Source organism: Hibiscus syriacus, unplaced genomic scaffold (genome assembly GCF_006381635.1).
Source record: "Hibiscus syriacus cultivar Baekdansim isolate YM2019G1 unplaced genomic scaffold, ASM638163v2 tig00110187_pilon, whole genome shotgun sequence".
NCBI lineage: Eukaryota > Viridiplantae > Streptophyta > Magnoliopsida > Malvales > Malvaceae > Hibiscus > Hibiscus syriacus.
This window is the reverse complement of record NW_024062618.1, coordinates 796,913-814,016: the sequence shown is the minus strand read 5'-3', so window position 1 is coordinate 814,016 and position 17,104 is coordinate 796,913. Positions and strand designations below refer to the sequence as shown.

The 17,104-nt window shown below is 34.3% G+C and overlaps 3 protein-coding genes and 1 long non-coding RNA gene across 4 annotated transcripts; 2 read left to right on the top strand and 2 right to left on the bottom strand.

Moving 5' to 3' along the window:
• The first annotated feature begins 407 nt into the window (after nucleotides 1-407).
• On the top strand, nucleotides 408-17,085 carry LOC120217565 (transcription factor bHLH91-like). The gene is made up of 4 exons (XM_039214651.1): nucleotides 408-431; nucleotides 15,489-16,320; nucleotides 16,445-16,864; nucleotides 16,938-17,085. The coding sequence occupies exons 2-4, from the start codon at nucleotides 15,559-15,561 to the stop codon at nucleotides 17,043-17,045; spliced, it is 1,290 nt and encodes a 429-aa protein (XP_039070582.1). The 5' UTR covers nucleotides 408-431; nucleotides 15,489-15,558; the 3' UTR covers nucleotides 17,046-17,085.
• Nucleotides 1,998-5,888, top strand: LOC120217563 (zinc finger CCCH domain-containing protein 53-like). Its single transcript, XM_039214649.1, has 9 exons — nucleotides 1,998-3,517; nucleotides 3,640-3,825; nucleotides 3,904-4,083; nucleotides 4,173-4,267; nucleotides 4,343-4,594; nucleotides 4,687-4,843; nucleotides 4,962-5,171; nucleotides 5,281-5,367; nucleotides 5,471-5,888. Exons 1-8 carry the CDS (start codon nucleotides 2,523-2,525, stop codon nucleotides 5,351-5,353), a joined length of 2,148 nt encoding a protein of 715 aa, XP_039070580.1. The 5' UTR covers nucleotides 1,998-2,522; the 3' UTR covers nucleotides 5,354-5,367; nucleotides 5,471-5,888.
• Nucleotides 6,159-6,992, bottom strand: LOC120217570. Its single transcript, XR_005525155.1, has 2 exons — nucleotides 6,944-6,992; nucleotides 6,159-6,294 (listed from the first exon to the last, which is right to left on the bottom strand). It is a non-coding gene; the product is annotated as an uncharacterized LOC120217570 (long non-coding RNA).
• On the bottom strand, nucleotides 7,403-10,856 carry LOC120217564 (probable glycerol-3-phosphate dehydrogenase [NAD(+)] 2, cytosolic). Its single transcript, XM_039214650.1, has 5 exons — nucleotides 9,527-10,856; nucleotides 9,195-9,416; nucleotides 8,519-8,766; nucleotides 7,662-7,801; nucleotides 7,403-7,564 (listed from the first exon to the last, which is right to left on the bottom strand). Exons 1-5 carry the CDS (start codon nucleotides 10,185-10,187, stop codon nucleotides 7,438-7,440), a joined length of 1,398 nt encoding a protein of 465 aa, XP_039070581.1. The 5' UTR covers nucleotides 10,188-10,856; the 3' UTR covers nucleotides 7,403-7,437.
• Nucleotides 17,086-17,104: the final 19 nt, after the last annotated feature.

Here is a 17,104-nt window from a genome sequence, read left to right as displayed (position 1 = left end):
AAACCACCCAACACCTTTTTGTTTGCCTATCTATGGTGAGGAAAAACTTGGGTTCTTGAACATGTATGTTTATCAATAAAAGTCCTAACTTGAAACATTTCACAATCTTTTATCCTCTTTGCAATCATACGCCACGTACAGTTTTTGTCAATCATACACCTTGTTTCGAAATGATCTTTGCTTGTTTTGTTAACTTTTAGTTGATAGCCATCTTCCACACATTTCGTATACAAAGCTATCTTCAAGTCTTCCTTTGTATCAAAACAAGCATCTTTCTTGATATGAATAACTTTTGTGTAACAATCAACTGTTATCTTTACCAACTCTTATTCTGGTATCTGAAGTAATTCTGGCATATTCCAATTATACTCTCGTGACATTTTCTTCTTTTTCTTTTCTTCGGGGACTTCTTATTCTTCTTATTCTTCTTCAAGGTTATATGAATTACAGAATGGATGTTCAACATGTTCATTCACAGTCGTAACTTCCTCCTTATTATCATCAACAACATCTTCCTCGACAGCGGCTGTTTCATCATTAAAATTTGGGTATTGACCAATATAAAAACCATTACATGCAGGGTCTGTTTCTTCTTCTGAAACATCATCAAAATCTGAGTATTGACCAAGATCAAAGTCTGGGTATTGACCAAGATATTGACTAGTACTCATAATTTTTTCTGTTGGCTCATAATCGTCTAACTGGTCAATACGAAAACTGGAATTTGGTGCTAAAAGTTGATTGAGATTTGGATTAGGAAAAGGTTGTGGGTTTTGAGATTGTGTTTGATATTGTGTTTGTTATTGGAAATGTGGTGAAACAAAATTTTATTGGTGATGAAATTGTGGTGGAACCATTAAATTTTGAGGTTGATAACAACGTTGTACATTGTGAGCACCATAAACTGGGGTTGAAGAACTTAGTAGATTACTACTCGCTACTGACCCAACTTCACTACTTCTAGGTTCAACAACATACAATGTAACATCATCTTCTTGCGAAACACTAATGTAAGCAATGAATCGTTCAACATCTTCATTGTCGGTTAACAAATAAACTTTACATTTTCTCTGATAAGATAGCCTAAATCCACTTAGAGGCTCTAAATTTAATTTCTTTGCAATACGTAACATTAGAGTTTCATAAGTTAATTTTTTTAATGACATTTTTAGTTGAAGATTCATGGGTAAAGGCACATATTGTAAAACACCATGAACATTCTCCCATGACCCTCCAAAACACAAATCTATCCAAACATGATCAACATTAGATGATTTCATTCTACAAATTATAAATTAATTTACTAAACAAACGAGCTATAAACTACATATCATCACTAACTTAGAGAAAAACATACCTTTATTAAGTTGATAGTTGATAATTTGGGAGAGAAATCATTGAAAAATTATATAGAAATAAAATTATGTAAAAAAAAATTAGAGATGGGGAAGGATGTCGTTGGATATAGGAACGGATGTCGCCGGAGAGAGTAATAGATAGAGATTGAATGAGTTGCGATTTAGGGATTTAGGTTATGAGTTGCTGCTGATGCGTAGTTATATACCCAAAACATCTGTGTTGCGAAACTAAAACCTGTTGCGAAATTAAATTCATGTTGCGAATTCAAAAATCGAGTTGCGAATTTGAAATTCAGTATTACGAATTTGAAAATCGCGTTACGAATTTAACTTCTGTATTGTGATTTACGAAAATGATCAACAAATTCGTAACGCGAACTTTAATTTTACAACTTAAATTTTAAATTCACTTTTTTTATAAATTCAAAAAAAATAATTAAAATTATATATTATAAAATATTTTTTTTGTCACTAAAATTATTTTATCTTTATTCAAACTTTGGAACTACCAAAGCGCTAATTCACATACCACTGACACACTACTTCCCTCCTCCTTCACTTGAAAGTTGAAAACTTCTCTCATTTATATATTACCCAGTCCCAAAGGTTGAAGCTTTGATTTTTCAAATCTAATCCAATCTATTATTAAGGAAAGGAAGTAACTTAGCAAGTGGGAACTTTGTTCTCAATCTCTTTCTCTCTCATCGTGTCACAGTACTGCAACTTCTTTTTGCTCATATATTTGCTTTATAAATAAATTCAACCACCATGTCCATGTTTGCTTCTTTTGCTTCCTTTTAAATCTCTTCACACGGGACGGGAATACTCCTTTTTGTCACCTCTCATTTCTCATTTATTACTATTTTCTCTGTTCTATACGTTTCCTTCAAGCTCTATCTTTAAAGATAAAGTACTTTTTTTTGTTTGTGGGAATAAATAAGATGGAAGAGATAAAGAGAGACTCCTGCAATGCTCTGCTAACTGGTCACAGCTCACCAGGTGGTAGGTAGAGCTTGTGGTTGATAGAGAGAAAGATGTTTTACTTGTAAAAGACCTTACTCACTTTCTTCTCCCTTTCTCTTTCGCTCTCTCTCAAAATCATACAAGAAATATACAGCAGGTGAACGTTATTTGGTTGTTGGTGTGTTTGATTTTTTTTCTATTATGGATACCTATGAAGCAACCAGAATTGTGTTCTCTAGAATCCAAAACTTGGAACCAGAAAACGCTTCCAAAATCATGGATCTACTGCTGATTCAAGACCATGGTGAGAAGGAGATGATTCGTTTAGCCTTTGGTCCTGAAGCTTCACTTCTCTCTGTGATACTCAAGGCCAAGAAAGAGCTTGGTCTTCCCTCTAACTCTCCTTCTACACCTTCTACTCCAGCTTCTCCTTCTCCTTTTCTCGCAAACAACCCGAACCCTGTTAATATTTCAAGGCAAAACTCATCTGCTTCAAGGCTCATACCATCTTCTCTCACCATCCCTACCAACCTCTCTTCTTCTTTTGGTACTTCTTCATGGAGTCCTTTGTCTGAACTACAGAACCCTGATGAGTTGATCAGTCCCAGCAGTGGCTCTTTAAATCCTTCTTCTTTTCCTTTGTATGGAAACGGGGAAGCCACTGATATGGTTGATGAGTTTCAACTTCAAGATCAACTAGCTTTCCTCAACGAAAGCTCTCCCAAAAACCATGATTTCTTCAACCGCCAATCTGGTGACTTGTCCTCTAGTTCAACGGCTGGTGCTTGTGGTATCACTGACTCCATAGGGTTCCCCTCGTACTGGGGAACCTCCTTTCACAGGAGGAGTAGCTCCGTGAGTGATATTTTGGGAGCTGATGACCCGGCTTCTGGGTTTGGGTGGAGACACTGTCTGTATTTTCTTAGAGGGTATTGTAAAAATGGGAAGAATTGCAGATTTATCCATGGTGGCCTTGGAGAGTATGGTTCAGTGGTTGCTGGAGCAGATGGTGCCACCATCGTAGGATCACCTAACAAGATCGAGATGGACCAGGCCCATGAACTACTCAGATCCAAATCAGCTCAGCAACATAGGTTGGCAGCTGCTTCACAGCTCATAGGTTCTATTTCTTTTCCTCCTTACTCCCTAAAGTGCATGAGCTCGTTCCTTCAAAAGCAACAAAATGATACTCAGAGGTACTTGGTAGTTGATCCCTTCTCTGTGTGCTATCTATTATGTAATACATAAGATCGAGTCTTGAGTTAAATATGTGATGTGTGGAAATGATTAAAGATTTCATTTTGGTTTGAAACTGTAGGGTTGCAGCAGCTGCTGCTTTAATGATGGGCGATGAGATGAACAAATTTAATCGATCCCGGCTCGAAAGAAGCAGCTTTTCAATAAACGGAGAAGCAGGCATGGTTAACCCTGCTTCAAGACAGATCTACTTGACTTTCCCAGCTGATAGCACCTTCAGAGAGGAGGATGTGTCCAACTATTTTAGGTATTTTGTTGAACACTCTACTTCTATGTTGGTTCAGCTTGGTAATTATATCTAAAACTATGCGTTTCTCCTTTGAAGTATATATGGACCGGTTCAAGATGTGAGGATTCCATACCAGCAGAAGAGAATGTTTGGATTTGTTACTTTTGTTTATCCCGAGACTGTGAAAATCATCCTGGCTAAAGGGAACCCTCATTTCGTTTGTGATGCTCGTGTTCTGGTTAAGCCTTACAAGGAGAAAGGAAAAGTCCTGGACAAGTACATGCGTCCTCTTTTCACTGTGAAATCTTTGCTCGGATGATTTACTTGGTCTAGATCTGTTAAAACCTACTTTGTTATCATTGCAGGAAACAGCAGCAAATTGAAAGAGGAGATTTCTCTCCTTGCGGTACTCCAACTGGCCTTGATTCGAGCCCCCGGGACCTATACGACCCTCAGCTCGGTAAGCATAAGTCATGGTCTATCTTCCTCGTTGTATATGTGATTGCCACGCTAACGATAACTGTGTGCACTGTAGGACTGAGGGCGTTTTACAATACCCAGGACTTGTTGTGGAGGAGAAAGCTGGAGGAGCAAGCTGATCTTCAGCAGGCGCTTGAGCTTCAAAATAGAAGGTTGATGGGCCTGCAACTCCTCGGTGCAAAGAAGAATCACCATCACAGGGCTCTTTCTAGTGGAAGCCCCATTCCATTACCTACGCACACTCCAAAAATGTTCAACCAGTCCCTTGTACTTCCTCAGTTTCACAACAGTCAAGAAGCTCCACAAGGTGGCTACACAATTTTCATTTCAAATATAACAATTTAATCTAGTCGTTGTTTTCCTAATTCATATGAAATGGCTTGGTATATCTCATTGCAGAGAATTGTTCTAGCCCTGTGGCAGTGGTATCCATGCATGCATCCGAGAAGCAAGTTGTGAGTACTGGTACTGCTGCGGGTAAAGAATCAGCCAGTGTTGAACAAAATGATACTGGCAAGGAGAGCCCTAATCTTGAAGACGGTAGCCTGCCAAAAAGGTATTCAAGTAATCAAACTTTGTGCATTCAGATTGAGATTGGGACTAAATCAATAACAGCAAATGGCACATTTTTTGCGTCCAGATCGAACTTATGCATCTATTGTATCAAATTGCAGTTTGGAGCACAACCTTCCTGATAACCCTTTTGCATCTCCTAAAAAAGCTTCTGGAGAGTACTTGTCTGCATTCTCTAATACTGAAGCGGATAGGGACACATCAGTCTCGGCTTCTTCTATAACAAATAATTGGGTCCCTTCAACATTGCTTCCAGAAAATAATGCATTAGACATGGCATCATTCAACTCTTTCAACTGCCAAATGCCCAGGTACATGATTATTATCATTAATTTTCATAATACTATCATCATGATTATAAACGGAGTCTTTACATGGTTAAAATGATTTGTAACATATGAATATTGCTTCCATATTCAGGTTCTCATCCGGACATGGGACCATCAGCATGTACGCAGGCACTGGCGGCCCAACTTGCCCTGTTGGAATTTAGCATCCTTTGCAAAGGTAAATGGATAGCTTCAGATTCTCTCTTCAAAGCATCATCTTTGTTTTACTTTTGTTCGCACCTATCGTATTATTGTTAAATGAGACCCGCTTCACTTTACAGGTTAGAAGACTGAAGGTATAAATCAAACAACATAGTTTCACATCAGAGATCTAATAGAAGAGCCAACCACCACTATACTCTATTTACAACCATACAAAATGCGTTCATAAAAAGGCAGTGAAGGAAGTGGGACAGCTATTCCTTCTCTTTTGTTGTAATAATGTTTACCTATTGTTTCAATAGTTTGGACCACATGTTAAAAGAAAGCATAGAAAGAAAAAGGGATCACCCAGTCAATGTGTATCTGTAACTCCCCAATGGTTTCCCTGTAAGAAACAAGGAGGAAAAGCCCTTGTTTAGTTCATTTCTTTTCTAGCTTAGTCTATGCTTGTACAGAGCAAGAAGGGAAACCAATCCATAGGCAAAATAGTAAGAACATGCATATATTGCATTGTGTATGGCCCTTTTAGGGTAAAAATGAAGAACAATGGGAGAAGAATATGTTAAAATCTCAGTTCATAGTAATCAAAGATCATGTGGTGCAAGAACTTGTTTGATTGTGTATTAGAATCTTACATGCACATGCAATCGGCATAATAGAAATGGCACTACTGGCATTATTGATTGAGGGTAGGATCATTGTATGACATTCATTTGAGGGGGAAGAAACAGGAAGGTCCACAAAGACGAACAATCGCATGGGGTGACTAGAGCTGACTAGTACAAGTGGGTCCAAAGCATTGTTTTAGAGATTTAGTAAATAATTAATATTAATCTATATAAATGCCAGGTTGTTAGTGGGGTCCTCTGCATCACCACCCACCCATTTGGCCTCATTTCACTGATACCACTTTGTTTGAAATACTAATCGCTCTCCTCTCTCCCTATTTGGTTGGGGGAATGTGAGATTCACATAAGAATAGAATCCACATTATTTCGTTTGGTTGGTCGAGAATATCATTCCTGATAATCTTACATTACTAGTAGTAGATTTTTTGAAGTATATTACCGGGAATGTCATTACCTTCCTTTCTTTATGTATTGTTGGATTACTGACGTTTTGGACTAAAATACCCTTATTTTTTTTTTCAAAAATGTCATTATTCTGTCATTAAATAATAAAAATTCTACGAATGTTAAATTACAAATTTATCCTTAAATTATTTTAGATTTACAAAAAATATATATATAATTAAAATTTTATATGAAGTACAGAGGTTAAAATAAAATTGTATCATTTTATTAAACCTTTTTATATTTTCAATTTTGCAAAAAAAATTATATAAATTTTATGAATTTAATTTTTTTAAAGAAAACATATAAATATTTTCTAACTTGTTAAAAAACTAATATATAATAAGGACAATTTGGTCAAATATACATTCCAATAATCTTTTATTCCTTTAACCAAACACGGTAATCTTACATTCCTGCTAAACCAACCAAACACAAAATACAACATTCTCAGTAATTCTATTCCCTAGTAATCTTTTATTCCCACCGACAATCTTACTTTCTGTGAACCAAACGCACCCTTAATATTTTGGCTCTTGCCTTCTACCCTTAGACATTAAGGGTTTAAGGATGATATTAATATTAATGATTGCCTTCAATTTCCTTTTTTTTTTTTTTGGGGGGGGGGGGTTCTCTTTCATTAGTTCTAACTTCATTGTGCCCTCGAAGTCTAATGCAAAAGGAAAAGGAGGCAAGCATGCAAGTGGTAGGGTAAAGTTGATGAATACAAGCCAAAAGAACATCTTTTCCATAGTCATTTTCCCTTTCCGCAAAAGAGAATTTTACTTTTCTCAAAGGAACTTGTTTGGTTTCCGGGAAATTTACGGATCTATAATCATTTACAGAGATGGTCAAATTCAAGTGTTCAACTTGATCAAAGGCCAGTTGTGTTTAAATGAATAAAAAGTTCATCCAATGGTTACATTTGCTTGCGTATCTTGATATTAAGAACTGGTTATTACAAATGGATAACAAAAGTAAGAGAACCTACACTAGTCATCATCTTTCTCTTATTAAGGCTGATTACCAAGAAGAGATGGTCTATAGAACACATGAGTCTGTGCTATCTCGATACGATCTTTCGGGTCATGCATGGTTTCGTCCCTTAATGCATCAAGGATGGCCTGCAAAGGGAACTCCCTGAACATTCATACCAAGTTCCATCAGCTCACACTTATGCAAGTGTTCTTATAATGAAAAACATCACCTAGCGAGTGGGAGAAAAGAAATTGAGTACCTTGTGATGAGTATTTTATATAGCACCTTCAAGATGGGGCAAAGCTCCACAGGAGCTACAGATTTGTTTTCTTCGGGGTGCAAGACGCTTAAGCTGGATTGACTAAGAAGCTCATAAAAGCCTTTCACAGCAGAGACACCCTGCCATAATAATGAGATTAATGTTTATAAAAGGAATTAAATGACGGGATCGGATAAGACGTAAACAAAAGGAGTTAGAATCTGGTTCTATTACTAAACAGTAATTACAAATGCGACCAATTTATGGTTATGCAATTGACAATGACTATGCTAAAGCATGTGCGCGAGGTCCGAGGGAGCTCCAAACTGATGAAGAAACGGAGATGTAGTTATCCAAGTTTATACTACAGCAACAAAATAAATAAAATGGCCCATAAAACCAATGGGAAAATTATATTTACCAGTCCAGGAATGGTCTGGGATAATATACTTAAACATGCTCAGAAGCTAATGCAAAAGTTTTAAATACATGCCTATAGACCTCCACAATCATTCTAGATATTGAAAGCAAGCATTTTTTAGGCAATAAAGACAGGAACATGCATGCCTGAAAAATACAAATAACAGAATAAGTTTCCAGATCACAAATTAATTAAAGAATCATCTTTCAAATGTTCTCAATAGTTTCTTTAACAACACCATTTTCCCCCTATTATGCAACACAGGTTGTCTGCATACAGAATTCAGCAGACATCCACTGATCTCGATTTTGAACAACACTTACAATTTTAATAATTTGCTTCAAGTCAGACTAGTATTAACTCAACTCTACCCAAACCAACCTAAAAGGCTAAAACTGTTTGCTCAAAATGCTCCACGGAACAGAAAAGCTCTTACCTGAATCATACCCTTCCCCTTGATGCTATCGCCCATCTCAAGGTTCAATCCCCCTTGGGCCAACTGTTGCCCATACCATGCATTACGACCTTTTAACAGGGTTACATAGGTGTCAGCCAACAAAGGCCCAGCAAGTTTTTCAGGCTCTTCTGCCAAGAGATGAGTGATAAATATCATCTCAGATGTACACAGTGCAAAGTATACAGACTTGCTGGTGGCACTCTCATTGGTTAGAGCTGCTACCATTCCTGTGGAATCAATATAGGAAATTAACTTATAAAGATTTGAAATCTCAACTTACTGCTGAAATTGAAATTGAATATTTAGTTCAAAGATAAGTTCTTTGGAATCATGAATATAGTACACAGGTGTTGAGCCAATGTCCTTTAGCATCTTGGAAACTGCGGAGTATAGGTTATCGAGTATCAAGTAATATCTACCACTTAAAGACCAAACAAGTCAAAATCACACTACCTGCAACTGCATAATGAAAGTAGGACATTGGCTCAACACCTTTGGTTTTCTTTTTATTGGGTCCTGTTTTGATCAATCATTAGCTGGAATTGTGTTGATAAAATCATTAAATTGGATATTCATTATCATTAAACTAATATTGCCATACAGCCTATCGTGCGAGGTGCATGACTTAGCATGCTTGCAAAAAACTAGATCTTACCAGCTCCAATGGCATAGACATTCTTCAAACCACCCATCACTTCATGAGTAACAAGATCACCATTGTCCCACACAATAAAATGGGGCTGCCTTAAGAACTTTGCCAAAGGTTTCCTCCACTTTTCAGCCCCACAAATTCGAGCATTAGCATATTCTTTATTGTATATCTCTGAAGCTATATTAGGTCCTCCGAGATAGAGAATGTTCTCAATGGGGATTCCAGCTGCAAGAACAGGAATCAAGATTCATATTGATATGAATTTTATTATGAAATTCAGCAAATAGGCTAAAACAGTTCAGGCAAAACTTCAAGAAACGAAACACAATGCTTACTTGCTCGATTAATCATCAGAGTGGGAGTTATTATGCGAGGTTCAGGCACAAACTCAGCTTCTATACCCTTTGCCAGAGATATGATTATGGGCATTGTTATTCTTTCTTTCCAATACCTTCTAATTTCCTCGAATACCACACGAGTTTCAGTTGATGGCAAGCCGTTAATTACAATATCAGCATCCCAAACAGCCTCTTGCAAGTTCGTAACAACCTTTAAAGGGCAAACCGGAGTATCAATCATATTCAAGCAGAAACCATCTTTCAAAATCTCATCTGCATACAGAGTCCTATCACCTAGTCTTGCCTCAACGTACTTCAAGTAAGCACACCGCCTAATCAGTCTCCTCAACACATCCTCCCTCGAATTGATCACTTCAAATAAGTGCTCAGCGGTAGCCTTATCAACTATCTTTCCAGGTCTCCTCCATATTCTTATTAGAACCTTATCTCTCAGATGACCATAACTGTCTTGCAGCAAAGCAGTGAATACACTACCCCAAGCACCTGCCCCGACACCAACAATTCTCAACGGATCGCCTTCGGTTTTGCCCATCAGATGTCGAAGCTCATCAAGTTTCTCTTCTAAAGAACCATTGGAGCTCTGAATCAAGCCATTGGCATGGGAATTCTGAGTCATCTCTGCACTAGAGCTTGGCATCTTTCTCCCTAGATTAAAACTAAATGTAACAACAAATATCCCAAGCTTCTAATTCAAGAACTATAGGCCTGCGAAATGGAAACAAATTCAGAAGAAAAGCTTATATGCCATTTGAAACGGTTCAATCTTCCAAGAATGCATGTCAATTAGAAAAGACCAAAACCAAATAATCAACAACAATTCAATCTGAAATCTTTAGCCCCTCTTTGACCCAATTTTTTTTTCTTTCTAATTATGGGAGGTCGGCCGTGGGAAAGGCAACAACCAAGAACCCACATGGTATGTTATCCAACAAGGCAAAATCGAACTTTGAAAACTCAGGCAGATAGTTACTTTTGGCAATCTACTATCTACCAAACTACTAGAAACAAACAAATAAAAAAGAGAAGGAAAGTGATAGACCTCTTTTATGTCGGCTACTTCAAATAGGTAAACATCAATTTGGACCTTTCTTTTTTAGGCCAGTTTTATGCAAATGAAAATCATTTGATGGAAAAGATCAAACCTTTCGTACAATTCAGATGAAATTACAAAATGGGTACTCAAGAATGAGATTGATCAGTACAAAGAGAATGGGAATGAAGAAGTTGGTTGAGTTGAAACTTTGAGAATTGAATGAGAGACAAGTCAAAACAGGGGGAAAAATGAAGAGGCGTGAGCTTCAAAGAAATAATGATTGCGGATTGCGGATTGCGGATTGCGGTTACCTTAACATAGCTTTAACCCAGACCCAGTTCAGTTCCTTCTTATTAAGACGATGTCTAGAACTAGAAGGATTCCTTTGCTGATTTCATACATGTATGTAAGTTGAATAAAATTGTGTTGAATTAAATAAATTTATTCAATTTTTTATTTAATTTTTTTTTATAAATCAAGCAATTTGAGTAAGAGATAATTATTATTTCTAAAGGTTGTAGATTTAAATATGATATATGTAAAGGTATTTAAACGTTTATTATCAAATTATTAAATATCTTTTGAATAAATATTATATTTTAATCACTTTATACTAATAATTTTTTTTATGAATCGGTATATATATATATATATATATATTTTGTAAAGGTGTGTCATGTAGGTAGCGCTTTTTAAAAAACATAAATTTTAGGTTGAATCTTTACTAACTTGACAAGTTTTTAGGACGGAGTCTCTAATGTTGACATCTTTCATGACCAAAATAAAAGAAATGAGAATAATCAGTCATAAACGTAAATAATGACACTAGGGGTGAGCATGAGTCATGTTGGATCGGGTTTCTGGTTAACCCGATTTAATCCAAAAATTAAATATCCTCCATCTTATTCGAAAAATATACATCCTCCACTCAACCTAATTTTTTGAGATAAAATATGAATCTGACTCGAAATAATATTTTTATTCAATAAAAATAGGAATTTAATTGAAAAAAAATAATATATAGAGGGCTATTATTACAATTATCCCTAAATATATAAAGTAAAATTATATTTTTTCGGGTCGAGTATTTTTCACTCTAAACCGAAACACAAAATTAAAAAAAATCCAACCCGATTGGTGTTGAACCCGTCGAGTTTAAGTCTCATGCCTATGCCTAGATGACACACATACATAAACTTTGTCTTCCATCACTCAATGTATATATGTTTAGAATGTTACACTTAAACACTTGAAAAACTCATATATAAACATTGTGACATTCTAGAATTTTATGGTTTAAATTTATTGATTTTGAGTTGTCAAAAATAATTTTTAAACTTAATCAGACTTATATCCATACGACAGTCAAATAAATTATTAAGTTAAAATCTCGAGTATTTCAGAATGCAACAATTAAAATTTTGCTCTTCTTTCTCCCCTATTCATTATTGACATTAAGAAGAAAATGCTCTACATCAATGAATCAAAAGAAATATTAAAATATGGGTGTGGGACATTTGGGAAGGAAAGTTTTAGGAAATGTTTGCATAAAACTAAAATGGTGTTAAATAATTTTGCCCATATTAAAAATTTTGAAAATTAAATGATTAAAATAAAAATACATTGAAAGTTTGGTGACTAACAAAATAATTTACCCCTAACATTTAATATTATGATCTTGTATAAGGATTATTTACCGTCAATTAACACCTCATTAATAATGTAAATAAAATATTCAAAAGGTCTTCAAATAAATTTGAATCTTTGTACTTAAGACTCAAATGAAAAGAGAGAGAGAGTCAAATGTTATTTTATTTATAATTAAAAGATAGTGTATAAAAACATTATTTGAGTATAAAATATTAAGGATATGTTTTTTTTATTGGAAATATTACATCAAATCGATGAATCAAAATATATGATGAATAGTTTTAGGTATCTATACAATATTTTTTTAAAAATATTTTAATATATAATATATTTTTCAAGATTTACTTAATTCTTCTATTATAAAAATACAATTCTTATTTATAATGGTCTATAAATAAAATTCTCAATATTACTTTGTTTAAATAATTAAAATATAATTATTTCTAAATTACCAACAATCTCAACGATTGTCTACACGAAAGACCAAGTGTTGGAGTATATTCTACGGTAAAAACATTTGTTCCCTTCTTTTTGATGTAATCTATTCTCCATAATTATCATATAGCAAAGGGATCTCCATCCATTGCATGCAACACTCTTTCCATTATATATATATTGTATATGTATATATATGAACAACACCAGATGCATAATTATATATTACTATACCAGGGATAAATTTATATAATCTTATGAAGTAAAATTATGTTATCAATTTAAAGTATAAATTAATAAATAGTTAGTCTAATGAGATAATACACTAGATTTCTTAAGCAATGTGAGGAGTGCGAACTCTAACGTTTGCAAATGGAACAAACTGAGTTGGGAGAGTTATCCCATCTTAGGCCTGTGTAAAATTTAATCTGAATTAATCGATTAATAAATCAGATATTGATTTAATCTAAATTTTAAAAGAAATAATCATAAATTAGTACATGATGTGATATTTTAATAATTAATCAAATTGTGGTACGTGATGTTTAATGACATCGTCATCTTTACCTATCAATATCAAATCAATAACTTAATTGGGTATTGAAATTCCATATTGTTGATTATTATACTTTTGCCGATTGATGTCAAAATTTTCTGTCTTCATAAAAGGATAGAAAAATGATGAATAAAGAAAATAATATTTTAGTTTTTTTATATTGATTGAAATGTTTTATAATAACTTTTAATATGTTTTTTTTTTAAATCCCGAGATAGGGTGATAATATTATGGAAGAGGTACAACAGAGATCAACACATGTACCAATTAAAAAAAATATTAAATTCAAATATCAATTTTTATAGCAAATTATATTATTGTTATTTCTGGAAATATTTTGTATTAGAAAAACGTTGGCACAAACTTTGCATGAATCGGATGGAAAGAGAAGAAGGTAAGTAGCACGCAATGCTCTACTTTCTTTAAAATAATAAAGTTTGAATTATAGCGTTCGATTGTTATTTTTTTTTTTTCAATTTAGTTAATCAAAATACAATATATTGTCTTTGTGAATGCGTTTAAGTTAGGGATATTATTTTTTAAAATGTGTTTAAATTTATAATCTTTATATTAATGTAACAATAATTATATTTACTTAATTAAAATTCAATTGATAAAAAATATAATTTAATAATAGTGAAATATTTATAATACTTATTATCAAGGATGAATTCAATGGATGTTGAGAGTTGAGACAGTCACATCTCTTAAAATTTAAATTGTGATATTTTATATTTTCTATTAGTAGTTAATTTCATATTCTTTAAAACTGTGTAATTTTACTTTCTTTAGATTTTTTTATATAATTACTTTTAAAATTTATACTTCAATATAATATTCGTTCTTAATTAAATATTGTTTGAAATTTAACTCAGAGAGAAATGAATATTATTAGTGAGGTTGAAAATGAAGGCTAACTGATTTGGGACGAGTTAGTTGGGGCGAGCAGTTTGCATGGGAGAGAGATAAAAGATTAGAGTGTATTTTTTTTACTTATTAAATCTTTTTGGTAGTTTGAGCATGATACTCTAGAAAATGAGTATGAATTTTACTAGTTAAATAGATCGTTAATTTTATATATTTCGAGTTCAAGTATGAAATTTGTGAAAATGTTTAAATGTTTATTCTCAAATAATTGAGGATCTTTCAAATATATATTATTTTATAATCTCTTAGACTAATAATACAATTATTAAATATATTTTGTAAAATTATAATTAAATACTTATGATCAGATTCAGTTATTATAATAATTAATAAATATTCGATTGATTGTTTATTTAAATCTTTTATAATTTGAATAATTGTAATTAAAATAAATCATTATAATGAATACGCCTAATTAATAATCGACTTGAATCTGAAAATAGCTACTTATAATGAAATTTAAACTTGAAACATTAAAATTTTCGAGACTCTTTACCCTTAAGTCTTTCATAATACTTAATCGATCTGTACTTTCTGGAACCCATAAAATAAAAAGCATTAAAATTCATAAGATTTAAACCGAATTAAGATTTAATCAGAATATGTTATTAAAGATGAATAAAATTTGATTTGATTGGGAAAAAATGATTTTATTATTCATTTGACGTTGAAAAATTAAATTTGACTAGTGATTTTAAATTAAACTGAAAAAATTTAAATAAAATTTGAGTTATAAAATAAGACTTAAATAATTAAAAAAACTCAGAATTTTCAGTAATTAGTAGTTTGATTTTTAAATAGAAGTTGAATCCATCAACTCTAGATGAAATATGTACATCACATATGGAAAAATATATATGATTATAGAAAATTGTTTAAATTAGAACCAAATAGTATTATAACATTAGAAATATTTATAATTAAATTTAAATAAAACCTTTACTCAATTTAACTCATTTTTTAAAAATAAAATATGAATTATGAAATAAGACTTATTAATATAGTTAAATTTAAAAAAATTAATTTGATTAGATTTAACTCGATCGAATAATCCGTTGAATACTTTAATTTGATGTGGTTAATTTGTGATAATAAAGAAAAATGAGAGTTAGAAAGATGAATTGAAATTGAGAAATAAAGCAACAAACAAGAGTGGGAGACGATATATTGAGGAATCGCGTGAAGCTGGTTGGGTTACAGGCAGGCATTCAGGCACGCAGGAAACAATAAAAAAACCATCTCTGTCTCTTTCCCTGTCAATACATTCATACATAAAAACATCCCCAGCTTCAACCAAATTCTTCCATTTCTGTCTCTAAATCTCTGCAATAACTTCTTTCTTCTCTCCCACTTTTTTAAAAAGAACATTTATTGATCTTGTTTTGTTGCTGTCTGGAAAAAAAAGGAATGAAGGTGTACGAGGAGAGTGGTTGCTTTGATCCCCACTCCATCACAGATTGTCAGGACCTGATGGGTTTGCCGGCTGCCACCAACTGTCATAACAGTTCCGAAGACAACCTCAATCTCTCTTCTTACAACCACCACCATCACGAGGATGTCTCCGCCACCATGGATATGGAAACCCACCAACACTATCTGCTTGATAATACTACCACCTACAACACCAATGCTCATTTGATTCCTTATCTAACCCAGGAGCTTTCTTACGATCAGTCCAATTGGGAAACTTTCAATATGGTCCATTCTTCTTCTGCTGCTGCTGAATCCGCCGCCGCCGCTAGTGGCGGCGGTGGTTATACTCCTACACCTGACCTTCTCAGCCTTTTCCATTTACCCAGATGTTCTTTCCTCCCTAATTCCTCCATTTCCTTTGAAACAGCACCTGGCTCCCCCCCTGTTGTATACGACCCGCTTTTCCATCTCAACCTGCCCCCTCAGCCGGCTGTTTTCAGGGAGTTGCTGCAATCTCTGCCGCATGACTACACCGTACCGGCTGACGACAAAGATGCAGCTGGGGTTGGTGGTCTTTATCACGATGGGGACAATGGCATAATTGAGTTCACCAGGGACATCTCCAGGGCTGGTCGTACCAAAAACAGAGATAAAGCTGGCAAAACAACCAAACACTTTGCAACCGAAAGAGAGAGGAGAGTCCATCTAAATGACAAGTACCAGGCTTTGAGGACAATGGTCCCTAGCCCCACAAAGGTACCCTAAACCAACAACCACTCCATCATTAAAAAAAATGCTTGTTTCTTTTATGATAAATTGCACTAAAAAAGTTTCAATCTTTTGGTGTTTCTTGTTGTGTTTCATTGGCTATAAAACCAAGAATGATAGAGCATCCATAGTTGGAGATGCTATAGACTACATCAAAGAACTTATTAGAACGGTTCATGAGCTTAAAATACTGGTGGACAAGAAGCGATGCGGCCAAGATAGGAGCAAGAGGCTTAAGGTTGAAGATGCTGCTAGTGCTGCTGATGCAGGTGATGTTGATTGCAAGCCTCTAGGTGATCCAGACCGATGCTACAACACTTCTTTGAGGAGTTCTTGGCTTCAAAGGAAGTCGAAGGATTCCGAGGTTGATGTACGCATCATCGACGACGAAGTTACCATCAAACTTGTTCAGAGGAAGAAGATCAATTGCTTGCTGTTCGTGTCCAGACTCCTTGATGAACTTCAGTTGGATCTCCACCATGTTGCCGGTGGAAACATTGGTGACTATTACAGCTTTCTTTTCAACACCAAGGTAAAATATTTCCCTTATACATACATATTTTTTCTCCCACCATAGGCGCATGTTTGACGAGTTTATTTTGCAGATATACGAAGGCTCGTCTGTTTATGCTAGTGCCATAGCTAACAAGCTCATCGATGTCGTGGATAGACAGTATGCAGCCGCTCCACCAACCAGTAACAATTCACTGTAGTTTGCCAATGATGGAAAGGGTTCATCTTTTATGTTTCTCTTTAAGCTGTTGAGTTTAAC